Here is a 27,376-nt window from a genome sequence, read left to right on the forward strand (position 1 = left end):
TCTTCATGGCACGCTTGACAAAAATATCGAGACGTTCCTATCTATCGGCTTACCATCGTTGACGCGGACCTTTGGTGCTTACAAGCCAGAAGATAATCTCTAAATCACACACCTGCACACCGCGAAGGTACGACTGCTTTTCTCGGAACAAAAAATGACACATCACCGAGGTGCAGAAAAAATGAATAGATCATGGCGTATTCCGTCTCATTAACTGGCGATGCTGAACGCTGCCTGCACAGCCCTCTTCGACACGTCCACATACGTCGCAGCACCAACACATCTCGTAGCATTAATTAACATACCTAACCAATAAGCGCCCCAGCCGAGATAGGTAAACGATAAGGGAAAGGCACGTTAACCAGGATTAACCCGGTTGCTATTCGTCATTGGGAAAGCGAGAAAAGGCACTGAAAGCTGAGATTAGGGAAGAGGTTTACATTGCGTCCCCTGGATCCAGACGACCCTGTTCTCAGACGGCTATCTCGAGAAGCGCAAGCCCTTATAGCGAAGGCGAGAGTAGGATACGCCATGAAAGGCGACATTGTCGTCTGATGGCGGTGGCGAGGGCAACTCAATTATCTTGAGCACCTGCAATTACTTCCGCAAGTAAAATGCTACGCGTGCTCGAGGGAGGTAACTTTAAATGTTCGCTTCATGCGGGAATGCGAAGGACTCGGCAAAGTCTGGAAGACCTTACGGCCTAAGGAGCTGACGTCTTTTTTAAATGCTGAGTGCTCCGACCGACTAAGATCAAAGAGACACTTATCTCAATATGGAGCTTCGCGTGGGAAGCTTCCATAGTGAGCCACACTCAATTACCTTAGTCACTTGCTCAAATATCTTAGATCCTTGATTTAAATATATTTCTCTCTCTCTCTCTCCTCAGAGTATTCACGCACATACACGCGCAATGGAGTGTTCTTTCAAGGGGTGCATCAGCATTCGGTGTTCACAAGTGGTTTTCCTCCGATGTACAGACCGATAGTAATGTTGCTTAGAGTTCGTGATCGCACGAGTACCAGCGTATGCCGTGTATTATGGCTGATGGCATTGTCTAAATTTTTTTACTGCGATTAGCATTCTTAGTCTACTCGCCCTTATAATGCTGCCCTCATACCGGCAACACCGGGGAGACGTCGCTCGGAGTCGTCGCTCGCATGGGGTGCGACTTGTAGGCGACGAGCGAACGCGACAGCCATCTCCATCGCTTCGCTTGTCGCTGTCGCGTGCAAGATCGCTTGCATGGGGTTTATACTTTACGCACCGATACCCGCCTTTCTTTGTATTTTCGTCTCCACTAGCACGCTGGAAACTACAGAGCGGAGAAGCCAAGATGCCAAAGTACAGAAGAGCTATATAAACTTATGGCGAATTCCATTGCTCGATCTGGAGCATGTTTTCGTGCTCTATGGCAAAAAAACTGAATTCCACAGGCCGATCTAGATGAAGTTTGCGTTTTCCACCGGTCGATTTGGATTAAGCGGCACTTCGACGGAACCCTTCTCGTTGATCCGCCGAGCACAGACGAATTTCGCCGTAATTCCGACGACGCTTTGGCGTCAATTTTTCTTTTCTCTCCGCGAAATTTTCTTTTCTCTCCTTATCTGTTCTTCCTTTTTCTCCCTCCCCAAGTGCAGGGTAGCCAACCGGGCACGTCCTTGATTAACCTCCCTACCATTCCCTCTTCGTCTCTCTCTCTCTCTCGAAATGGCGTAGTTCAGCCGTGCAGCGGTGCTTCTTGCTTTGAGCAATTTTGAGAGCAGGTCTAGTTCATCGGAAAGTAGCAGCAGTAACGACGAGGAGTTATACGTGCTTTAAGAAATGACATTTAAGGTGCAAATGATGACATCGCGATATGGCTGGCGGGTATGGCGGGTATGGCGGGCGCCCCAATCCCGCTGCGCTACCTGTCGGAATATGCTTATTTTTCGCTGGTCTATATTGATTAGGTCGCCCCGTACCGAATTTTGTTGATCTCTCGTCGATTCAACGCCGCTCTCTAGATCGACCACTGGAATTCACTGTTAGAGAAGGGAAACTGTGCCTTTTACAGTGCAACGGAAATAAGAGTAAATAAGACTAGCGGTGGCGTTGTGAACTAAAGTATACGACCGAGAGATGGCAGTGGAAAAATCAAAACTAATATTATCATTACATAGTGAGCAATATGGCAGCAGCTGTAGCGGTTCGTAGGGCTCGTTGCGCTGCTCGCTCGCTGGTTTTGGGGGTTTTGTTACCGCTTTCGGGAACCCTGGGTATTCGTGTGTAACATGAGTGCAGATATGTTTATTATGTCGCCAGGTGATCGAGAGGCCTGAAACGGCAAATAAAAGGAACGTTTCAAAAGCCTACATCGTTTATTGCCTATGGTGAATGACGCAGTACGTGCTCACAATATTCGTACAGGTCAGGCGGACTTAGTGTTGTCAGTCACTGGTTTTACAACATACAGAAACATAGAAAGCAATCTATTTAATTGAATTGAAAGCTGAAATCGGGCGAAGTTTTCTCATCTATTACGGCTTGCCGCTAAAGCAGGGAGAACGAAATTTCACATAACTATATTTATGCTTTGCTGCCCTCGTACTTGTGGTTGCATACAGTGCTGCTTGACGTGTTTCATATTATGTGTATGTTATGTGCCTTCGGCAATTCTCGCTAGATTAAAACAAGAAACAAGAATTGGTAGGCAAAGATGCGCTGTAGGCAAGATAAGCTCGAGCTGCACTGTCCCATCGTTTTGATAACACATTGGCGAGGGGCACATAGTGTAGGGAAAAAAGCAATATGTTAAATTTCACAGCGCATATTGTCTGCTCTTGATACTTCTGCGGTATATTTAGTGTTCAGGTAAGACATTAAAGGCTTTGGCACAAGTGGAGTACTCGTAGACAAGCAATGAAAATTATGGGTACAACAGTGTACAAGGACTTCTGCAAATATTGTGTGAATAAACAAGGACACTAAATAAAGATATAAGCAAGTCCAATTAATGCTCACGGATCCTTGTAAAATGCAATTTACCGCTTTATGTTAAAACAAAATCTAGTTTATGTATTCAAACATCAAAAGACGTTCAATTCAATTCAATTGAGTAAGAGAGGTGATCAAGGGAAGCCTCAGCCTAGAGCCAACATTTCAACGAGCACACATATTTGTGAGGGCCGTGACGAAGACAAGTTGACACGCTGAGGCTTCCCTTGCTCATCCACTGTTGATTGGCCGAAAGTTAAATGAAACTTACAACGAGTATATATCAAAAGCTAATTGGGAACATACTGTGCTCAGGTTTGTCATCTGCTGTTTCGAGAGAAAGAAAAAAAGGTGGTTTTAGTGATTTGTCTGTTCGAGAAGTGCGAAGTAGGCCGGTTCTTTGAACTTGCATTACTAGCTATCTATTACGGTGCAAGGCTAGCCTGGTTATTGATTTCATAAACTGTACATGAACCATTTGAACTTAACAAATGTAAAATAATGCGCGTGTCTAGATCTAATTCTAATGCTAGCACTAACCATCTTAACAACGTTCCCTCAGATTTTATCATATCACGTAAATATCTTTGTGTACACATTACATTACAACTTAAATTGGACTATTAATATAGAGTACGTCATTAACTTTGCTCATCACAGGATCGGATTCTTACGGTGCAACTTTTCCAAAGCACCGCCTACTTTAAAGCTACAGCTTTACGATACTCTAATACCCTCGAAACTTGAATATGCATCTGCAATATGGGATCCTGGTCGCATTAATCTTATTACCTCACTCGAACTAGTACAAAATAAGTCTACTCGTTCCATTATTTTTAATTATAACCGTGATGCGAGTATAACCTCAAGGAAAACTAGCCTAGCCCTCATTCCACTAGCTAAATGGCGCAAGCTCACCCGTCTCTTGCTATTTCATAAAATTTCCGTCACATCAAACTTCACGACGGTTTAATACTGCGGCCTCAGTGAATTCGCAACCGTGTCGGTCATAGCAGTAAAGCAGGAATTGATTCGTGTTACACGAAGTATTTCTTTGAATCTTTCATCCCACGTACATCTCGGGAATGGAATAACCGTCCCTCAAGTATCGTAGCCATCACCGATAACAAACCTTTTTTGCCAAACATTAGCTGAGATTGTATAATCCATATAATTATTATATTGCAGTGCAGTAATAGTTGGCTCACATGTTCACAGAAGTCTCTACGACAGATAGTTAACGTTTGCTTACTCTCTCTCTCTCTCTCTTTCTATATATATATATATATATATATATATATATATATATATATTCGAAAAGTGTTTCAGAGCCTCTTTAAGGGCAGGTGTTCTTTGCTTTGCGGATAAAGACAGAAAATCCGGACGCTTGCATGTGCAGCTTTTGAAGGCCACTAGAACTGAATTTCCTTGTACATCCAGTGCTGCGTGCTAAACTGCCGGCCATGTTCACATATGCAGTGGGATCCTGCGGTTCTACCACATCTCCTTCATGTGGGTCGCGTTAGTCGGCTTTCTCACCCACATGATCGTCTCGCTGGTCGTCAGTTTCGTCTTTGGTAAGCTGCCGACGAGGCCGAGTCGTTGTGAAAGATATGCGTGTACATGTCTTGCGCTGAGACAGTGAGAAATTCATTTAGTTAAGGGTGCAGTATTTGTGCATCTGAGCTTTAACTTTCTCATTGGCAATCACTCAAACTGAAAAAAAGAAGAAACGAGGCCCTATATAGTCGTACCCATAGCTACTACGTCTAGCATTTGGTTCACTGAAAACGTTACATGCAGCTATATATGTTGCAGTTATGTGTTATTCGCCAATACATTGAAAATCAGAAAACTCGTGTAAAATACTGAACTTGCACACCATCCTGAGCTAACTGACTCTAGTATTTAAACTACTGTTAAAAATTAAAGTTAGTTTTGCAAAATCTGTACGCGACCAGCACTTTTACATCTGTACCTGGACTACAGATCGTTTCAGTGACGAAAGTGGCTGGGCGACGGCCACATGCGCCGCAAGGTCAGAAAGTGACACGTGCATTGCTGCAGTTACTGAAGTTGAGAAACATCAATGACTGACTGTAGTCTCTATGTGCAAATCTGGATGAAGCACCCTGTGAGTTCTCGTTTCTTTTTTTCTTACTTTCTTTCTTTCTTTCTTTCTTTCTTTCTTTCTTTCTTTCTTTCTTTCTTTCTTTCTTTCTTTCTTTTTCTTTCTCTCTTTCTTGTTTTCGTTCTCTCTCTCTCTGTCTTTCTTTCTTTCAAAACCTTAACCCCCTTCCCCCAGCCTACTGTACTAAGCCGGACATGCATTTGCGTGACTTGCTTGACTTTCCTTCTTTTCTTTCTCTCTCTTTCCTTAAAGGCTGCCATGGTCTTTAACGCGAAGAACTTTCCTTTGGTGCAGAACGCAACGAGAAGGACTGCGTGGATCCCCAGTACATCTGCCCCTTCATACGGCCATGCATGGGAAACTACGCCCGGTGTAGTAAGGACGCTGACAACGCACTCGGGGAGCAAGTGCCGACGGTCAGTACATGTTTAGAGCGCAGTCATTGCTGTCGGAGCGGTGTGTACCACTTAAAGCCTGCCAGTATGAAGTATACGAACACTCCCGTGCATCTTAGTTTGTACACTTCATAAATGGCAATAGGGGGAGGGGGGGGGGGGGGCTAGGTTTCAACCGGAGAAAAGAAGTTTCATTTTGTTACTATGCATGGTCAAGAGTGAAAGAAATGATGGTAACGGTTTACAGCGAGAGCAGCTTTACCGTGATGAAACAGGTTTTATGCACGCCTGATCGAAATTTCAAAGGCGGGAAATACGGTAACGACGATGCATTAATTCGCCACGTGCCTTCGAATGCTATATGTCGCCGCCAAGAGAGCTCCACAGCTAGCCATTTCAGATCCCTGCTTTGTAGACGATACCTTATTTATGAACTTGCTTTAGCACGTATTGCTCCTTCGCAAAGTACATTCAGCGGTGGCCTTTCTTTGCAGCTACTGCGGATAGTGTACACAACCAACTTGAATATATTTGCATCTCGTGAGTCGTGTGACGCTAAATCCGCCACCCTATATCCAAATACCCAGATGCCCACGTGTATCATGCATAACAATGTAATCTTGGGTTACTTGTACATCGAAACAATCTTATTTGGCACACCGTGCGCCTTAGCAATCGCAGGCGGGAAGTGCAACACCCAACGCTTGCTTGTACTGTCTCTAACGTTCCGACTTCGCAAATTGTCGGCTCAGCGGTCTCGAGCGCTTCTTCTTCTTTCAAGCGAAGATTTCTTTACCTAGCATTCCATGGTTTCGCCTGGGTTGGTAGGTTGGTCGCTGGGCGGATTCTTGCCGAGTAACTTCAATTTCACTCTTAAAAAAGAAATAGGAGAGCATCTGGTGGCTAGATTCGAACCCCGGCCCACCAGCACACCAGCTTTGTGCTCTAAGTATTAGGCCAAGAACGCAAGTATCCTACTTTCGTGCGTAGACCAACTAGGCCTTTGAGGTCATTCCTACGTGTTGATGTTTATAATTTCAATGGTATAGGACATACCCAAAACGGGGAGTAGGTTATACATAAGATCGACCTCCCTTCATGCATATATGTATATACATATATATATTGACTTTTATTCCAAAGCACCACTTGGTTCCACTGACAGAAAGTCACGGTGGCAAAATGATCCTAGCGAGTCCTTGCATATTTACAGAGCAAGTAAATCTCAACTTATTCTACCTAATTCTTGTCGATTTATTTTTCATTACTGGAATTTAACCACCTGCTTTAACCACCTACTGGAATTTAACCTTCTTCTTCTTCTTCTTCTTTTTCTTCTTCGCCTGCTTTGGAGGTCATTGTTGCGCCACCACGCATTCAAAGAACCCTGACTGCTTCTCACGCTTCCCGGCAAATGCAGCTTACGTGACCGTGATGTTTATCGGGAAACGCGGGCGGCGAACGCTGTGCACGGATGCGAGTTTTCTGATAGAAACACGGCCTATTGCGTGGGCTGATGTCGGAAGTACGTAGTGCACAGGCGAGCCAAAAAAGAAAAAAAAAAAAGGTTACGTCATGTTCAGGTTTCTGGTATTGTTTCACGCCTTTAGTATTTTAGTCTGACAAGATGTAACGTAAAAGGCATGCGTTGTCGGTGTTTTGTTACATGACATGTGTTGGTGGGTTATGATTCTCAAAATCCCGAGGAATAACTTTATCAGGAATCTAATACAAGGTGTGAGCAACTTGAGTGTTAGAATAGTGTGGTAATATAACCCATATATACCGCATGTCACATAGCAAGGCGCGGAATACATATATATATATATACATATATATATATATATATATATATATATATATATATATATATATATATATATATATATATATATATATATATATATATATATATATATATATATATATATATATGTGTTGCGACACGGGGCCCTTAACGTTATCGCTTTAAAAAAAGTGGATATGCGGAAGTTTTCGATGTATTCAGCATCATATGGTAACAACAAATCTCGCAAAATAATCAATGTGACAAGCCACACCAGCGTAGCGGCTTTGTTTTGCAGTAAATTTTTGCTTTTTCCTGCATTGAACAGGACGGGACGGCCCCAACTGAACTCTGCGAGCTCGTGTTGGCATGGCAGCAGCCTATCGGAACCACTAGTGCCTAGAACCATAGAGCCACAGTGCACAGTGCCAACTTGAAATGTCATCGAACACCACTGTTTCATTTCCATCATGTATCACTTTCCTTTCACGCGGACATAATATGTCCACGCATGTTTCAAAATATGTCCGACTTTGTGCTTCACGCCAATGGAAAATAAAGGAAATCTGGTCGTTGCCACTTGTTTGCTTTAGTGTGATTACGAAGTTCTGAAAGGGCCTCTATATCCTCCCTGACATTATTTAAGGCAGCTTGAGTAGACAGGCGCGTCGTGCACAGAATGCATTGGCGATAACCCTTCGCGAAAACGGTATCGATACGCGCAACGGGAAAGCCACTAATTGATCAAACTGAGGTCCCTAGATAAAACACGTTTACGAGGTAGTGACACCGCCCTCCTCACTCTCCCGCTTACTCTCTCTTTTCTACTTCATTCGAGTCTGGGATTGGTGAATTACTTGCACTTGATGTGCGATATGGTTAGAGGTGAAATGTAATGTATTGGAAAAGGTTCAAAACTAGAGCGCATTCGCTAATCGTCAGGTCGGATTCTTGCCGGAAGAAAAGGCGTAGTCGTAGCCCAGAGATAGGACGGCGTTTTATAGTGTGCTACGCCAGCCGGCATAAATAAGCACGCGGCGCTGTAATAATCTGCATGAGAAGCTCCTTCCTGCTCTGTGGAAGCTACTGGCTCCTCTGACAATAAAGAAGGCGAACACATGGAAATGTTTTCGGCCACCTTTTGTTGGCTGCCACCAACGCTTGTAGCGTACCAAGTGTCCACAGCGTCCGTCGCTGCGCAACAATACGCAATTGGGGCGTGGTAACTGATATACGAATTATATTCAACTTGAGTAAGCACCTGCATTCCCATACCTTGCAGCCTCTGGTTCGCTAAACGCCGCTTATGAGACAGAGTATACTTCACTGAAGACAAGTTTTTTTTTTAGGATGAAATAGGGGGCCTGCCTTAGTCAAGCTGCAGTAATGCAGCTTTTTTTCCTCCACCCCATTTCTCTCTTTGTTGAGAGATGAAATAAAATTTTGATTTGATTTGATTTGAAACGCCGCTTGCATTGGAGCCCCGAAACAGCTGTATGACACCAAGCGTAAAGCCGCACGCCGGCGCCATTAATACACCACAAACAACAAATGTTTCGGCGCTGTAACTATAGGCCACGCATACTTTATTGCCGGGGCTTTGTTTGACTTGAAGTGCACTTTTTTATCAGCAGCTCCTTCAGGTTTGCTACCCGCCGTGGTTGCTCAGTGGCTATGGTGTTGGGCTGCTGAGCACGAGGTCGCGGGATCGAATCCCGGCCATGGCGGCCGCATTTCGATGGGGGCGAAATGCGAGAACACCCGTGTACTTAGATTTAGGTGCACGTTAAAGAACCCCAGGTGGTCGAAATTTCCGGAGTCCCCCACTACGGCGTGCCTCATAATCAGAAAGTGGTTTTGGCACGTAAAACCCCATAATTTTTTTTTTTTCAGGTTTGCTTAGCCGTCAACAGGGGCAAGCGTCCTTCTGAATATGCTTACCCACGCTGCGTCATCTGCTCCGCGTCTAGTTGGTGTTTGCTTCGCACTGTCATTGAGGCCGTCAGAGCGAGTGGAGCTGTACTTATCCAGGTACAACCAAATGAGGAAGGCCCACTAAGCTTCAACAAAGACACTGTCTCACCAGAACAGGAATCGGCCTCCCTGGTGCAGTATTCGGCCACTCCTTCCCTCATGATTCCTACAATTAACCTACGGCCCCCAGTCCCCAGCAGCTGCGGAGCACCTGACCAAGGCGGCGGTCAGACCTGTAACGCAGCAGAGGTGCTAAGAATCTCTGGACCCAGACAGGCCGCCAATGGGAACTGACCCTGGCAACCTTTAACACCCGAACTCTGTCGAGTGAGGCTAATTTAGCAGGACTCTATGAGGAACTATCAGGCATTGTTTGGAATATCATTAACCTTAGTGAGATTATAAGAACTGGTGATGCTGTAATTGATTCGCCATGTATTCTGCTATAGAGATCTCCGAGATAAGAAGCAATACGGAGTAGGATTACTAATGCATAAGGACATAACGAGCAACATTGACGAATTTTATAGCATTAATGACAGGGTAGAAGAAGTCGTAATCAAACTTAATAAAAGGTATAGATTAAATGTAGTACAAGCTTACACTCCAACATCCAGTCACGATGATGATGAAGTAGATTAGTTTTATGAAGATGTTGAATAAGCGATGAGAAAAGTGAGAACTCAGTTTACTGTAGCAAGGGGCAACTTCAATGCAAAAATGGGGAAAAGCAGGCTGGTGAACAAGCAATTGGCAACCATGGCGTCGATCCTAGGAAAGCTAGGGGAGAGATGCTGGTAGAATTCGGAGAAAGGAATAAGCTGCGAAAAATAAACTCCTTTTTCAGGAAGCGTAGCAACAAAAAGTGGGCCTGGAAAAGACCTAATGATGAAACAAAAAATGAAATTGAGTTCATACTTCCTGCCGATCCCAGCATAGTGCAAGATGTAGAAGTGATAGGTAGGGTAAAGTGCAGCGATCGTAGGTTAGTGAGGGCTAGCATTCACCTCAATTTGAAGAGAGAAAGAGCAAATTCGTCAGGAAGAAACAGGTCAACCTGGAGGCAGTAAGGGTAAAAGCAGACAATTCAGGCTGGTACTTGCAAACAAATATGCAGCCTTAGAACAGAGAGATGAACATGACATTGAGGTAATGAATGAAACCGTAACTACAAGCTGGCTTCACAGGCAGCAATTGAAGTGGGAGGCTAGGCACCAAGGCCACCAGTAGGCAAGCTCTCCCAAGTAACAAAAGACCTAAGAAAGAAACGACAAAGAATGAAAGTGTCCAATTCAAGAGATAAGATAGAATTCGCGGATCTGTCAAAACTGATCAACAAGGCAAAAATAAAGGATATTCGAAATTATAAGGTGAGAAAGACTGAAGAAGCTGTAAAAAATGGCCGCAGCCTGAAATCCTTGAGAAGGAAACTTGGCATAAAACAAATCAAGGTGTTTGCACTGAAAGATAAGAAGGTAATATCATCAACAATCTCGAAGGTATAGTAAAAGCAGCAGAATAATTCTATACTCACCTGTGCAGTACCCAGATGACTCAGGATACCTCTATTCGAAGCAGTAATGAACATAATACAGAAACTCCTTTAACTAGTGATGATGACAGAAGGGCCTTGCAAGACATGAAAGGGGGAAGAGCGGCAGGAGAACATGGAATAACAGTCAATTTAATCAAAGACGGAGGAATACATAATGTTTGAAAAACTGACGGCTCTCTATACGAAGTGTCTATCGACTTCAAGGGTCCCATAGAAATGGAAGAACGCAGACATTATACAAATCAACAAGAAGGGAGACGTTAAAGAATTAAAAAAATTATAGGCCATTAGCTTACTTCCAGTGCAATATAAAATATTCACCAAGATAATTGGCAATAGATTAAGGGCAACATAGGACTTAAGCCAACTAAGGTAACAGGCTGGCTTCAGGAAGGGGTGCTCTACAATGGATCACATCCATGTCATGAAATCCGCAGAGTACAATCAACTCTTTGTATGGATTTCATAGATTAAGAAGATGCATTTGATTTAGTAGAGATCCCAGCAGTCATAGAGACATCACGGACATTACGTAATCAAGGTGTGCAGACCATTTACGTAAATATCTTGGAAAGTAGCTACAGAGATTCCACAGATACCGTAATTTTACACAAGTAGAAAGATACCTATAAAGAAAGGGGTCAGACAAGGAGACACAATCTTTCCAATGCTATTCACTGCGTGCTTGGAAGAAGTGTTCAAGCTATTAAACTGGGAAGACTTAAGAGTAAAGATAGACGGCGAATATCTCAGCTAACTTCGGTTTGCCGATGACATTGTTCTATTCAAACACTGCAGACGAGTTACAATAAATGATTGAAGACCTTAACAGAGATAGTGTACGAGTGGGGTTGAATATTAATATGCAGAAGTCAAAGGTGATGATGAATAGCCGAGCAAGAGAAGAAGAGTTCAGGATCGCCAGCCAGCCTCTAGAGTCTGTGAAGGAGCACGTTTATTTAGGTCAATTGATAACGGGGAACCCTGGTCATGAGAAGGAAATTCATAGAAGAGTAAAAATGGGTTGGATCGTATACGACAGACATTGTCAGCTCCTGAATGGAAGCTTATCATTATCATTGAAAAGGAAGGTGTACAATCAGTGCATTTTACCGGTGTTGACATATCAGGCACAGACTTGGAGACTGACAAAGAAGCTTGAGAACAAGTTAAGGACCATGCAAAGAGCGATGGAACGAAGAATGCTAGGCATAACGTTAAGAGACAGAAAGAGACCGGTTTGGATCAGAGAGCAAACGGGTATAGCCGATATGAGAGACCTTTATCTTGTACGCTATTCCGGTAAACGGGAGCGGTTTGGGCGGATTACCTGATGGTCGGGGCGTAAACGTGAGCGGTGAAGCCGCCTGGTGTTGTAGAGCTCAACCAGACAAACGCATGGCTAAAACTGCAGTAACTCACCATATCCTGCTTCGCCACCCGTGCAAATTTTTGGCAGCGGCGTAATTGTGAACACGATTACGCCACTGTCGAAAATTTACGCCAGCAGCTAAGCAGAATATAGTAATTAGCTCTGTGTTTGTGTGGTTGAGCTTTGCGCCACCAGCTGGCGCCACCAATCTGGCCGCTCAGTTTGGCGCCCCCGCTAAACCGGAAAACCGCCCGCGATTGCCCGAATACCGGACACGCTAAAGGTCTCTATTCTCATTGACATTAAGAGAAAAAAATGGAGCTGGGCAGGTCATGTATTGCGCAGGTTAGATAACCGTTGGACCATTAGGGTTACGAGATGGGTACCAAAAGAAGGGAAGCGTAGTCGAGGACGGCAGAAGACTAGGTGACGCTATGAAATTAGGAAATCCGCGGGCTCTAGTTGGAATCGGTTCGCGCAGGACAATGGTAATTGTAGATGCCTTCGTCCTGCAGTGGACATATAATAGGCTGATGATGATGATTGCGGGTGAGGGCAGTGCTTTATGCCCTAAACACTAGAGCGACCCGGACAAAATAACGTTTATTTCCCCCCTAATCACTCCATCGACAGGGTCGCAGAATTGGCGGCCTCTAAGTTTGCGAATATGGATCCAAATTTGCAAACTTATAAAGCGCTATTTTTAGTGTCTTTTTATTCTACATTTGATGAAGTCTTGTGCACGAGAACTTTCAGAAGCTGGACATATGCAGCGGCATGCATTTTTTAATGAAAACGGCGCTCGCGGTAGCCGGCGCCAAACGCAATTTACGGCGGCGGCACCGTCACTGGCGAGGACATGAAACTGCCCCTATCTCCGAGGCCTGCTGATATGACCAATGTCGATTCAAATATGTCGCGAAGCTGTGGGCGAAAAGGGGTTAAGAACACATTGTCACCGACATCAGCAAGGGTGGTTATTGGAGCAGCGACAGAAGCGCGACTATGTTTGGAGGGAACAAACATTGGGAAAGAAAAAAGCGTTTTTTTTTTCAGGTTAATGCGAGAAACAGTTAAATTCATTCAATGAAAATAAAATTCCTTATCAATTTTGTATGTGCGTGACGAGTAAAAGAAAGACAAATCTATTATATTTTATCACTGTCAATAAATACCTTTTTTAGCGCCAATCGTGAGAGGGTGCGTTGACGCCGCTATCGCATGCAAAGAAATGTAGCTCTTCAAGTATTCAGAAAGGCGCACGCGCAAAGTTCACCTGTTACGATACGCCCCCCAAGAAGCTGTGCTCTTTTGCTTGTCGACGTTTGTCGGAATTCAGTGACGCGGGTAGCTTCATTCTTTCTCAACCTGTTCAGTCAAAAGTAGTGAGTTACGACCGACAGATAATTGCTTACTTTAGCTGTTTTCGCGCGACTGCGATGGCCAATGGACTTGACATCCAACGATAGAACTAGCACTCAACTGATAAAGCTTTCGTCAGCCTCCGGAGAAAGTATGTTCTGTTCAGGGGGGCGATTTTGACACCCGTACGGCCGACCTTTTCTTGCATCGCTTTCCGTGCTGAAAGCTCGAAACGTTCATCAAGTCGAATGGCGGGTCATTTAAATATACAGCTCTAATGACAGACCACCAGAACAAATTTTGCGCCTTTGAGAACAAAATGACGACACTTCTGTTTTTATCAGATAGGGCGTCACATTGCTTTTTCTTCCACCGGAAGTGTTCCCTCCTCGTACCGATGGCGCTAAGCCTCATGAACCACTGATGAACCGCCATGTTTTGAACGTACGGGCTTCTACGGCAGCTTCGCTACCAGGTATATTTACCTTGATACGACGGTTCCGTCTTTCTGAAAAAAAAAAAAAGTGGACATAGAAAACATCGCGAAGGCGTTCTCTCGGGACAACAGAAAAGTGATAAGGAGACGCGCAGCGATAGCGAATTGGCGGATGTGTGAATGAAACTGGCATGACAGTATGCCGCCTGTTTGTAATGGACGCCTTTCTAGGTAACTTCTTTCTCTCTTTGTTTAATTTGCTTTATTTGCATTGTTCTTCTCTTCTGCAAGCGTAGTAGGGTTTTTATATTCATTGTTTATCTTCGGGTCTTATGTGGAGAAAGGGTTATAGCCTCAGTTCCTTAACACTGCCATGGTATAGTCGGCTTCTACGTTGCCTACCTTCTCGATTGACGACACTGGTTAAACAAGAGCAAAATGCCGTCACCAGAGTCCTTCAGATAGTTTTATGCTGTGCTGTTTCGGGGGCCTTGTATATATTACAGCGAAAGCGTTATATGACTAGCGTCAGTAGTTTTTTCGGTGTCAGTCAACATAAAAAAATCAACATGTGGGCCGAGGCCGGTGATAGTTCAGAAAGGGTCCAAGCTCAATGGCAAATACCTTTCTGGGCTCGGGAGCCTGTAACGCGCCCTGTTCTTGTCACCTAGTGAACTATTCTTGTCACCAATGGCGTAACCAGAAATTTCATTCGGGGGATGTTGCAGCGCGGCCTCCTCCTCATAAAATTTGTCGAAAGATCAAATACATTAATAATAACTGCATAACAATTGCCAAAGATGCTGCAAAAGAATTCATGCACGCCACGTTCTGTCAAGACAAGTAAAATGTGAATGTTTCGGTAAAAGAATATACTCGTATGCCCCAAAAATTGCGCCCAAAATAAATTAAATCAATGCTTCCATGTTTTTTGTCTGTTTAATAAGTAAAGAAAACATCGCACGAACTTTAGAACTATATCAGTTCGGAACCATCAGAGCAGTGCATGCCGCTGATACGAATAATGTAAACGCCGAGAAATTGAGAAGTTGAGGACAAATATTTTAATGAAACTTTGTCATTTAAGAACGTTGTTTACATTTTTGTACATATGCAACGGTCACAGAAAAATCTCAATGACGAACTCCTTTGTTCCAATGTATTGCGTAGCAGCAGCTGTCACCCGTCGTGTAATGTAACTACACCGAATCTATAGTCGCAACAGAGAGCACATATAAAAAATAGAAGTGCTGCAAAATATAGAAGAGCCAGTCAAATGAAAGTGAGCCAGTGGGAATATATGACAAACGGGGTACTGTATTTAAAAGTAGTCCCCATGAGTATTTAGACATTTGCCCCACTGACTAATGAGTAGCGTGATTTCCGTCTCATAAAACTCCTTAGGTTGCTCCTTCAAAACGTTTGTAACTGACTCTTTCACGTCATCGTCCGACACGAATCTGGTTTCGTTGAACTGCTTCTTCAATTGCCCCAAAATGTGGAAGTCGCAAGGCGACAGGTGTGGCCTGCATGGCGGATGTTTCAGCGTTTCCCACAGGTTTTGCAAATTTGATCAGTAATGGCTCCCGACGATCGAAAAAGAAGTGATAAACACCTTACCGGCGGAAAATGACGGCCTTTGCTTTCTTTGGGGGTGGTGACTTCGAATGTTTTCACTGTAAGCATTGCCGTCGTGTTTCAGGCTCGTAGTAGTGGTACCACGATTCGTCCCCGGTCACAATTGCAGACAAGAAGTCGTCACAACCATTGCGATACCGGATCACATGAGTCAAGGCAGCGCCGAAACTTTCCGTCTTCTGGCAGTGGTTCAAAATCTTGGGTAACCACTGCGCACACAAGAGCCGATAACGGAGCTGTTCATGAATTCTGGTGTGAACTGAACCGTGATTGATGTTCACACGCTCTGCCAGTTCATCGATGTTTATCCTCCGTTCTTGTCTAATCAGCTCATCCACCTTTCCAGTAGTGTTGGAGATGATTGCACGGTGGTTTTGGCCCGGTCTCGGATCGCCTTTTCAACTTTCACGTCCTTCTTTGAACCGTTTGCTCTAACGCTTCACAGTGGCCAATGAAATGCAATGTTCAACGTAATAGGCAGCCATACGGCTACTAATTTCTTTTTGAGAAACACCTTCAGCTGTGAAACACCTCATGACACCACACTGTTCAACATTTGGAGCGTCAAATATGTCAGGCAACCATGTTCAACTCAGTGTATGAGATCATTAAAGAACATTTGTCCTCACACCTGCGTGACGCTTTTGTAAATGAGAGATGCCTGTGGGCTACGCGCAGGCCTCGCAGATAATGAACCGAACCATTATTGCGCGGGGTGCGTTGGCTCACTTTCATTTAACTCACCCTCGTACATTAGAAATGCGAAGATACAATGGAATATACAAATGCGAAGATACAGATTGATAAAGGACAAAGAAGTGTCCCTGGAAACAAAATTCACTGCACCTATACACAAAACCTTGCAACAAGATATTTAAACATACGTATAGCGGGAGCTATGCGGAAGCGGGAGCGTATAGCGGGAGCTATACGGGAGCTATGCAAAGGGGGAAGGCAGCTGGGGAGGATCAGGTAACACCAGATTTGTTGAAGGATGGTGGGAACACTGTCCTAGAAAGATTGGCCGCCCTATATACACAATGCCTCATGACCTCGAACGTACCGGAATCTTGGAAGAACGCTAACATAATCCTAATCCATAAGAAAGGGGACGCCAAAGACTTGAAAAATTATAGACCGATCAGCTTACTGTCCGTTGCCTACAAAGTATTTACTAAGGTAATCGCAAATAGAATCAGGAATACCTTAGATTTCTGTCAACCAAAGGACCAGGCAGGATTCCGTAAAGGCTACTCAACAATAGACCATATTCACACTATCAATCAGGTGATAGAGAAATGTGCGGAATATAACCAACCCTTATATATAGCCTTCATTGATTACGAAAAAGCATTTGATTCAGTCGAAACCTCAGCAGTCATGAAGGCACTACGGAATCAGGGTGTAGATGAGCCATATGTAAAGATACTGGAAGATATCTATAGCGGTTCCACAGCCACCGTAATCCTCCACAAAGAAAGCAACAAAATCCCAATAAAGAAAGGCGTCAGACAGGGAGATACGATATCTCCAATGCTATTCACAGCATGTTTACAGGAGGTATTCAGAGACCTGGAGTGGGAAGAATTGGGGATAAAAGTTGATGGAGAATACCATAGCAACTTGCGATTCGCTGATGATATTGCCTTGCTTAGTAACTCAGGAGACCAATTGCAATGCATGCTCACCGACCTGGAGAGGCAAAGCAGAAGGGTGGGTCTGAAAATTAATCTACAGAAAACTAAAGTAATGTTTAACAGTCTCGGAAGAGAACAGCAGTTTACAATAGGTAGCGAGGCACTGGAAGTGGTAAGGGAATACATCTACTTAGGGCAGGTAGTGACCACGAATCCGGATCATGAGACTGAAATAACCAGAAGAATAAGAATGGGCTGGGGTGCGTTTGGCAGGCATTCTCAAATCATGAACAACAGGTTGCCACTATCCATCAAGAGGAAAGTGTATAACAGCTGTGTCTTACCAGTACTCACCTACGGGGCAGAAACCTGGAGGCTTACGAAAAGGGTTCTGCTGAAATTGAGGACGACGCAACGAGCTATGGAAAGAAGAATGATAGGTGTAACGTTAAGGGATAAGAAAAGAGCAGATTGGGTGAGGGAACAAACGCGGGTAAATGACATCTTAGTTGAAATCAAGAAAAAGAAATGGGCATGGGCCGGACATGTAATGAGGAGGGAAGATAACCGATGGTCATTAAGGGTTACGGACTGGATTCCAAGGGAAGGGAAGCGTAGTAGGGGGCGGCAGAAAGTTAGGTGGGCGGATGACATTAAGACGTTTGCAGGGACAACATGGCCACAATTAGTACATGACCGGGGTAGTTGGAGAAGTATGGGAGAGGCCTTTGCCCTGCAGTGGGCGGAACTAGGCTGATGATGATGATGATAAGTCTTCAAAAAGTGGCTGTTCATAAGGCGTCAAACAAGGCAAATAAAGAAGTTGCTCAATCACAGATTCACAGATCACAGAATCCCAAGGCCCCCTTCCCCCCTCTTCGCTCCACACACCTCGATGTATCGCGTGCGACGGAAGGCGGCGGGCTTCCTCCCCGCGTTTCCCCCTTGCGCATACAATACTGAGCCACCATTGTCAGCTCACCCATGCCTTTATCCCCTCCCCCCCCTCCCCCCCCTACGCTATCACTCGCACATGCAGCATGCGGCGCGCGGGCATGATGTTATCGCCCTTGGACTTTACACGGAACATGAGGGCGACGGCGACAGCAGGAATGCGCCTGGAGTTTCCGTGCAATTGCTGTCGCAATAATATAATAAGAGTATCCGACAATTGAAGTGCCCCATGGCCCATTACTTCCCGCAAAAGAAGAAGTAACAAAGTCGAGCTTTCGTCATGTGACATTTCGCAGCGCCGCAACAATGTCTTTTTTTCTTATGTGGGACCGGAGCACCGAAATTAAAAAGAAAAAAAAACGCGAAGGAAAGAGTGTTGGCCACAATCGAATGGCTACTTTGGGCGCCTAATGTCTTTTAGAGCGTGAAAGAGACATTCTAGACAAAATTCCGTATGATTTCTGGTGCCGGAGGTTGTTTTGGTCGGCGGTGCATGACAGCAAGAAAAATGTTTTGGGGAGAGGGGCTGAAGCCCCATAAGACCCCCTCCCCCTCCACACACACACCCTGGCTACGCCTCGGGTTGTCACACGTGGTGGCCAAAGAGGTCCCAGGCACACAGGTAAGAAGAGGTGTTTTTGGAGAAATGTTTCGCACAAATGTTTAAAAAATTGTTTTAAAATTTTTGGCGCCAACTACGCAAACGCTCTAGTGCCACTGCTCGTGCGTTCGTCGTCGTCATCGCCTTCCACAGCTGGCTCCGTTGCCCTTCATCATTCCAGCGTAGAATTCTCTTCTGTCGTCGTTACTGGGAGGCTGCGTCTATGGGGGTATGAGCCATTCAACAGCTGCGTTATCGATGGGGTGGACATGTATAGTGCGTACACCCGAGGAACAACATGCGTACGAGGAGTGCCGGAGGGAACATCAACGAGAATGTAAACGGCGCCGGGACGAAACGACTACCGACGAAGAACATTCCCACGATGCTGAACGAAAACGACAATCGCGAGCTCGGGCACCTCTAAACGAGCAATGACGCCGCCAGACTCGCAACACAAAAATCACAACTAGTCCACTTTGTGAAAATGGAATGGCGGCGAAAAACTTTTCGTTATAGAGCTTTGACTGTCGTCAGCTTTCGCTGCCATTCCATCTTCACAGAGTGGAATGGTTGTGATTTTTTGGTTCACTTCTCATCAGTACCAGCCGCGGTAGTTCAATAGCCATAGAGTTCGATATGCTTTGAAAACTACATTTAAGGACCCTCGATGGTCCCCATTTCAGCATGGAAAAGTTGAGTGGACCATTGTATGACGTGTGATTACAGCGAGCAGCTCTGAGAGCTTTAATAACTTTCTGTACTAAAAGTTACACATTGTATCTCCGTACTAATGCTTGGCATGTTCTTACGTGTTTATTTATCTATATTCTATTGACTTGATAGACTGACTTATGTTGAATTGCAAAAAGTGAAGAATGTGCCGTTTCGTTTTTTGTAATGTTGAATTTGTGAGCACCTTTTCTAAATGCGCCTTGTTGATGGTAAGTAAGTTTTTTTATGACAATGTGTTCATGCTGTCATCCTTTGCTCATCGGTGAAATTATGCTTTCTGTAGAAGCCGGCGAGCCCCCCCCCCCCCCCCCCCCCCCCACCCAACAGTCAGCCGCATTTCCAATTTCATCCAAAAATATCACTGGCACTAACTCTTAAGGCGATGCAACTCCTGACCATGGCGGCCGCATTCTGAGTGGTCAAAATTAAAATGACAAAAAAAAAAAACAATGACCCCGCACTTTTTTTTAATTAGATACATATGCGTGTTAAATATCTACTAGTCAAAATTGCACATACTACTGCGCCTCACAGGGATCAAGTGTTAGTTTCGGCCGCTAGACCACATCAACGAATCAATGACTGACAGTTTCGTAGCATTAGCTGTTTTCTCACAGCGTTCACCCACGGGCCATCGCAGCCCTGTTTCTGCCAACGCTCTCAGCATGTCAGGCTTTAACAGTGTAGCTTTAATTATAGATAGATAGTTTTCGGAGTGTTACATGTTATACTAATAAGCTATTCTTATTTATTGCGCATGCAGGATCACAATAACTTTACAGAATACGCACAACAGTTCAGATGTTGTTCACAGGGCACACAGACTTATAGGGCCCTTCACCAGGTCTGGCCATTTCGAGCTGACAAGCGCAGAGCATACATTGTGCTATAACGATTGTATCTGCAAAGTATTACATCCTTACGCGCCGCGGAATCATCTGAAATTTCAAACCAAACGATGTTTTTCCTTCTCCTCGCGGCCGCCGCGCTCCAAGCCGGACGGTGACGTAGTCGTGCCCTGCGCTACGTAGTCGTGTCCGAAGTGCGACGTCGCTCGTGGTGACACGTGACTTCGAGAATTATTCAAGGCGCCATCTGTTATTTGTGTGGTCTGTTACTTGAATTTACGAAATGAAGTTTAGGGAAATAATAAAACACACAAACGGAATGTCAGCGTTTTTTTTTACTTCGCACCGAAGCAAGAGAGATGTATTTCCGCTTCGTCTGCTTGTTCCCACGGTCATGCAGCCACGTGCGCAGGTACCGAAACTATACCATGTTCCACAGTGTTCCAGAGCGTGATCATGCTCCGCGATCCACTTTTCCTGCCTCAATATTCGTGTAGCACTGAATTATACCGCATGACATGTTTCCTTGTGCACAGCGCTCAAAATCGTGCGCTAGGCGAAGGAGACATACGAGACAACAGCTCGCGAGCGACGCCATGATCGGAAGTGCGTGGCGCCAAAAACAAAAAAGAAAAAGAAAGCGCGGACCAAAAAAAATTAAGGCGGGGCCTGTGACGTAAGCATCACGCGATCCTTGATTTCCGGTATAGGAGAACGCAGGTAAGGGATTTCGCTTGCGTATGCTGCTAGATGGGCGAGTGGAGAGAGCGTCTTGCTTGGCAGTGGAGCCCGCCTGCTGAAATTATGGGTTCGCGGAACTGAAATATTTCTATCTCGGTTATTAGTGAGCCGATATATAAAAAAAAAAAAAAAATTTGCGGCCGAACGCTCCCTAGACGACACGTAACAACTTCCAGCGTATAACCAAAATTTGCTATGGGGACTGGTGAGGGGCCCTTTAAGGAAGCAGGGCGCTGCGGACGACATCAGGAATGAAGCGTTACGAACTCGCAAGCTTTCACACATGCGTTACTTGTTACACAGCAAGACTAGCAAGACTAGCAATACCGGAAATCTATGTGGATACACTGCGTCGATCCGATATATGGTAACGCGAAAGCATCACGTCGCCCAGGTTCTAACATTTACCTCATTTGCATAACGCAGAGACCTGCTTCACGAACGGTGCCGTCATTAGCTTGATATTTTCTACACATAGCATGCTAGAGGTTAGCGGTGGCCTTTCAAGCCGCATCAATATAAGTTTTTTGGAATGTTTTGTGCATGAAAACGGTTCTTGAACGGTTATAGGTTGAAACCCTGCAATGCAACTTGGAGTTGCAACATGCTCATGCTTCGCAATAATCGCGATTATTTCAGCCAACTAGAATAGTAAGCATTTATTGAAACAAACACCGGCCGTAGAGGCGACAGCCAGAATCCTAAAGATGAATAAAAGGCATTTCGAGGGCTGTCGATAACCGCAGCAGCCTTCGGCATATGAAAAACAAAGAAGAAGGAATGTATTTTCAGCTCTTCTTTCAGATCTTGAAACAAGATTTACGAAATCGTTCAAGGAGAACGATAGAAGAACTCACGTTGCTGCTTCGTTGCGGCAATATACACAGGTAAAAGTGGCCCTACAAACAAGAACGAAAAAACGTAAAACAACTTAAATGATCAAATCCAGTGAACCCAGGTATGCGCGTCACTGTCGGCGCCGCCGGCGTCTTCGTTTTACGACGTTGGAGGAGAGGCAGCAGGTGGCATACATCCGTCGATTCTATGCTACATGCTTGTGTGTGTCGTTGGAGTGACGATTGGAACCGACATCGCACCGCGAACAAGCGATCAGTCATACAAAAAGGCCTACAATTCAGACTTCAGTGCGGGCAGGGCTATAATGAACTACCTCTGTCAAGTCACTATTAACGAAAAAGTATTTTTTTAATGAACGCAGTCTGTGTATAAGCCTGCAGGAGTGCTCTTGCACACCCTGTAAGTCGCGAGAACCACACACTATGTTTGCCCGACGACATGTAAGGGATGCACATAGAAAACTGGGGGACTCGTCACCACAGCTGTTCAGAGCATGCGGTCTTTGGGCGATATCAGAGCAAAACACCACGAGCTCCACTTCGCAGGTCGCAAACAGTGAAAGAAAAAAACGGTGTTCCCGTGCAACTAGAAAATGATAACGCGGTAAACCTATGTACCAATGATGTCAGAGCGGAACTGACACGTACGCATAGAAAGGACTGTCACTACAGACGGCAGAATACGTGGCCACAAGGCAGGTTCTCGTAGTGCAATAACAAGCCAAGATGGCTGCTGCGTCGTCATTCGCCGCGTTGGACTACGTGGTTCTCACCGGGCTGCTCGCTCTGTCGGCCGGCATCGGCGCCTTCTTCGCCTGGCGGGACCGCCGAGGTCAATCCAACCGGCAGTTCCTGACGGCCAACAAGCAACTCGGATGGCTGCCCGTGTCCGTGTCGATGGTGGCCGGCGTCGTTTCCGCCATTTCCATCCTCGGTCTGCCATCTCAAGTGTTCGTGCGAGGATCGACTCTGTGGATGCACGCCGTTTCTTCGACCCTGGCGATACTCATGGCTGCCTTCGTTTTCCTTCCCATGTACTACAACATGGACATCAGTAGCATCAACGAGGTACGCATACATAGACACTTTTCTTGAAGTTCACGTCTCCTTCCATTAAAATTAAATTACGGGGTCTAACGTGCCAAAACCACGATCTTATTATGAGGCACGCTGTGCAGTTGGGGACTCCGGATTTTTTTCGACCATCTAGGGAGACACAGGAAAGATCTGGACGAGATAAAGCAACAGTTCTTGTAGAAGCAGTTAAACTCAAACGCAGAAAAGGATTCACTGTAGTCGTAGTCAGTCGCGAAAGAGAATGTGCAATAAGCGCCACCATAAAGACAGAATGCACAGAAGCAGCAGAAGAAACGGCGATAACACTAGCAATAACGCAGACTAAAGCTTAGATAATAAACAGTGAATCACAGGCGCCAATTCCAACGATGAAAATGGCCGAATTTTCGCGGAGGCATTACACATAAAATTGGAAGGAGCCAGAAAACAAAGGACAAAATCGTTCACTTACTATGGACACATGCCCATACTCCGACCTCACCAGGTTATGGCGGAAACAACGAGGCCGCACACAACGCAGCTTGAGGCCTAGGCAACCGAGTTGCGACAAACATTGGCGCCGTCAACTCGGGGGCCGCTGAAGAAGGTGAGGACGGAGATTGGGAGTGAGGCGACAAATTGACCAAATATAAAGATATAAAATACATTACAAAATGCAGAGTTGTATTTATCCACCACCTCATCAAAACTTAAATAAATCGTAGTCTGTTCAGTGACGGTGGCTACGAACAAGAATATATTGTAATGCAGTAATGTGGAATATAATTTATGCAGGTCAAACGAATGTAAGTTATGTGACTCAAGAGCAACTCTTGAGCATATACTCTGGGAATTTGTCTAAAGGCTATCACTAAAGACAGCCTTTAGCGATAGCCTCCGCGCGCGTTGGTGTGCTGTGCTGCTCAGTTCAGCCCCTGAAGATCAACTGTGGAAAGTCCATGGCCGATGACGCGTCCAGAGCCCAAGAGCTCCAGGCAAGCACCTAGGCTGGATCAAACCCACCCGATTAACTTCCCGTGCAAAAATAAAGTTTTCACCCCCAAAATCCCTCGGGTTACTTTAATGCGCTCCTAAATCCATTTACACGAGCGTTATTTCTATTTTGCCCCAATCAAATGCGTCGCGTTTGGGATCAAACCGGTGCCATCGAACTTAGCAGCTCAAACCCTAAAGCACTGAGCTACACTGCATGGGGCGGGTCATGTCTGTTTCTGTAATGACTCGACTGACGCAGCAGTCGCAGCATTCACACTTGCATATTTGTTATATAATATTTTTATGCTAAGAACTTAGACATTTCGGGCCTCTCAGCATGGCGGTGCCTCTCCCGACTAATGGGCGTTTCGCAACATGCATTACCCTTACGCAAACTTAGGAAACAATCTCTTTTCTCTGTCTCTCATCACGCGTTGACCATCATTTCAGAGCCGGTGTGGCAAATTGCCATTCTAAGCGTTGCTACAAATCCTTTGTCCCAAAGACCAGCGTAGACCGCAATGACTTGCCCGCCTCCGTCGTATCTCTCCCTGTACCTGCATCCTTCAAGTCCGCGGTGTGGAACAACTGTTGTAGTGATATGTAGATTATCCGCCAATATGAAAGCGAACGTCTGATTTATGGTCAATGCCTCTAGCTTTCCTTGAGCGTGCTTGTACTCACGAAAGTTTCCACGAGCGTGATCCTTCAACAAGAGAACAACGACGTGAATTGCACTGAGTGAGTTTCCGACTTCCACGTTCGCAAGAATCGCGGCTTGAACACAGATGAACTGTTTGCTTTCGTACTGGCGGAGAGCGTACCTATTGATGCATTTTTTTTTGTTCATTCTACCACTCATTTGTGCGACGCCGCGTGGGCTTGAGAGTATGTAAATAAATAAATAAATAAATAAATAAATAAATAAATATAAGCATAGGCTTCTTATGTGCCGGTTATATTGAAACGGGATGTAGACTACCGAGGCTAGGATATAGAGTAAAAAACAAGAAAACAAAGGGAAGGTATTGTCTAGTTGTAGTGATGGTGAAGAAGCAGACATCAGGAATACTATGCGTAAGGAATGTAACGTTTCAGTGTGGGAACTATTGCCCAGAAAGTCAAAGCACAACGCTAGCGCCGAGCACAGTCGTCGGTTACAGGAATATGATATATACGGGTCAAGTTCGTCGGCTACTTAAACATGACTCATCGTACATTCCTGCGTAATCACTGGTGCTCACGTATGTTCAAGAATGTTTGGGTCCGTTTGGCCTCCCGTTCTCCTGGGCACACCATTTTGTGGCACTTTAGTTAGCGGTGGTGGTGGTGGTGGTGACGTTGGCTGTGAGGCGTTCCTGAGTTCTTGCAATTGGTTGGCGTACGGTCCGCGCATTTTTTTGCAAAGGTGTCGCCTCTCAAGTTCCTCTTGTCTGCAGCGGAGCTCTTGCTGCTCTTGGCATAGCTTATCGATATTTTTCTATGATACCTCTTGCTCCAGTGCGTAAGGTGTATATAGGGCGGCAGTATAATGCTTATAGTGATTCCTTCTGATATTGCCTTGCTTAGTAACTCAGGGGACCAATTGCAATGCATGCTCACTGACCTGGAGAGGCAAGGCAGAAGCGTGGGTCTAAAAATTAATCTGCAGAAAACTAAAGTAATGTTGAACAGTCTCGGAAGAGAACAGCAGTTTACGATAGGTAGTGAGGCACTGGAAGTGGTAAGTGAATGCATCTACTTAGGGGAGGTAGTGACCGCGGATCCGGGTCATGAGACTGAAATAATCAGAAGAATAAGAATGGGCTGGGGTGCGTTTGGCAGGCGTTCTCAGATCATGAACAGCAGGTTGCCATAATCCCTCAAAATAAAAGTGTATAACAGCTGTGTCTTACCAGTATTCACGTACGGGGCCGAAACCTGGACGCTTACGCAAAGGGTTCTACTTAAATTGAGGACGACGCAACGAGCTATCGAAAGAAGAATTATGGGTCTAACGTTAAGGGATAAGAAAAGAGCAGATTGGGTGAGGGAACAAACGCGAGTTAATGACAGCTTAGTTGAAATCAAGAAAAAGAAATGAGCATGGGCAGGACATGTAATGAGGAGGGAAGATAACCGATGGTCATTAAGGTTACGGACTGGATTCCAAGAGAAGGGAAGCGTAGCAAGGGGCGGCAGAAAGTTAGGTGGGCGGATGAGATTAAGAAGTTTGTAGGGACGACATGGTCACAATTAGTACATGACCGGGGAAGTTGGAGAAGCATGGGAGAGGCCTTTACCCTGCAGTGGGAGTAACCAGGCTGATGATGATGATGATGCTTGTAGACGTTTATTCGTTCTTAGATGCTTGCAAGACTTCATCCGTTTTCTCTACCTTAATTATGCTTGGACTGCGAACAGGGTCGAGCACGTGCCTGAGCCTTTGACGAGCTCGCCAGGACGCTGGAATTATGTAAATCAATATTGTAGGCTGCTATGGCCGCGTGGCTGGTGTGAGAAAGGCTGGAGGTTGCATTGCTCGTGCCGAATGGTAAAAGTCCGTGGAATTTCGTGGTTGCGGTGCCGATGGTTGGAAGGAATGAGAATGTGTTTTAAGCGTTTCTACTCTGGCTTCTGCTCGGGCTTCGGCTTTCGCTGGTTCTCTAGTAGCGAAAGGTGGTTGCTATACGCACCCGCTGGCTGCTTCACGCTGTCTTCTCATATCTTTAGAGGCGTTGGTCATCTTGCGCTTCTGCTCCTATTTGCTACTCCAAGTATATATGCTCGCTACCTAGCGGCCGCGCCGCAAAGCAGCCGATCCAGGTTCAGGCTTAAAGCGAACGGGGGTGTCCTATCACGGCATCCGCTGAATGCCTCGTAGTTCTGAAATCGTCGTGATGCCGCCGCGCACAAGACCGAAAATGAAAAAAAAAAGACGGGTGTCGAAAGACTTTTGTTGCGCACTATTATGCATGTCATCGCGATGGAAAGGCAGGAACGTTTGATTTCATTGTTTATACAAAGAAGCAGACGACGCGCAAAAGAGAGCAATTTGGATTAGAAAATTCCGCATTGGGGAAAAGCTAGGTGACTGATACTGCACCATGCTCTGCCGGTTTGTTCGAAAGTATTCACTCGGGGCGATTTTTTTCTTCCCTGCGAGTAGATCATTTCTTTTTTATCTTAAAAATTATTCTAGCGTTTCAAATTGCTGTGCGTATTGTTAAGGAAGGCGCCTTGATAAATTATAGTCACGCACGCTTAAGCTTCGTTCCGCTTTGTTTGTTTGTCGTTTTCTGCCCCCAGCATTAGTGTTACTAATGCTTGAAGCAAAATACATATTC

General features: G+C 45.2%; 2 protein-coding genes across 2 annotated transcripts in view; both read left to right on the top strand.

Annotated features, from left to right (window-relative positions):
• Positions 1–27,376, top strand: part of LOC126522990 (sodium-coupled monocarboxylate transporter 2-like) — a 132,805-nt gene that overhangs the window by 28,282 nt on the left and 77,147 nt on the right. Inside the window, exons 14-15 of the mRNA XM_072288786.1 lie at positions 4,456–4,553; positions 5,402–5,523. Of these exons, the coding sequence (XP_072144887.1) occupies positions 4,456–4,553; positions 5,402–5,523 (220 nt within the window). The remainder of the gene's footprint in view (positions 1–4,455; positions 4,554–5,401; positions 5,524–27,376) is intronic.
• The window catches only part of LOC126522991 (sodium-coupled monocarboxylate transporter 1-like), a 71,864-nt gene continuing 67,368 nt past the window's right edge, over positions 22,881–27,376 (top strand). Inside the window, exon 1 of the mRNA XM_072288785.1 lies at positions 22,881–23,066. Within this exon, the coding sequence (XP_072144886.1) occupies positions 22,896–23,066 (171 nt within the window). The 5' untranslated portion in view covers positions 22,881–22,895. The remainder of the gene's footprint in view (positions 23,067–27,376) is intronic.

The sequence above is a fragment of the Dermacentor andersoni genome, chromosome 6 (genome assembly GCF_023375885.2).
Source record: "Dermacentor andersoni chromosome 6, qqDerAnde1_hic_scaffold, whole genome shotgun sequence".
In the NCBI taxonomy this organism is placed as follows: domain Eukaryota; kingdom Metazoa; phylum Arthropoda; class Arachnida; order Ixodida; family Ixodidae; genus Dermacentor; species Dermacentor andersoni.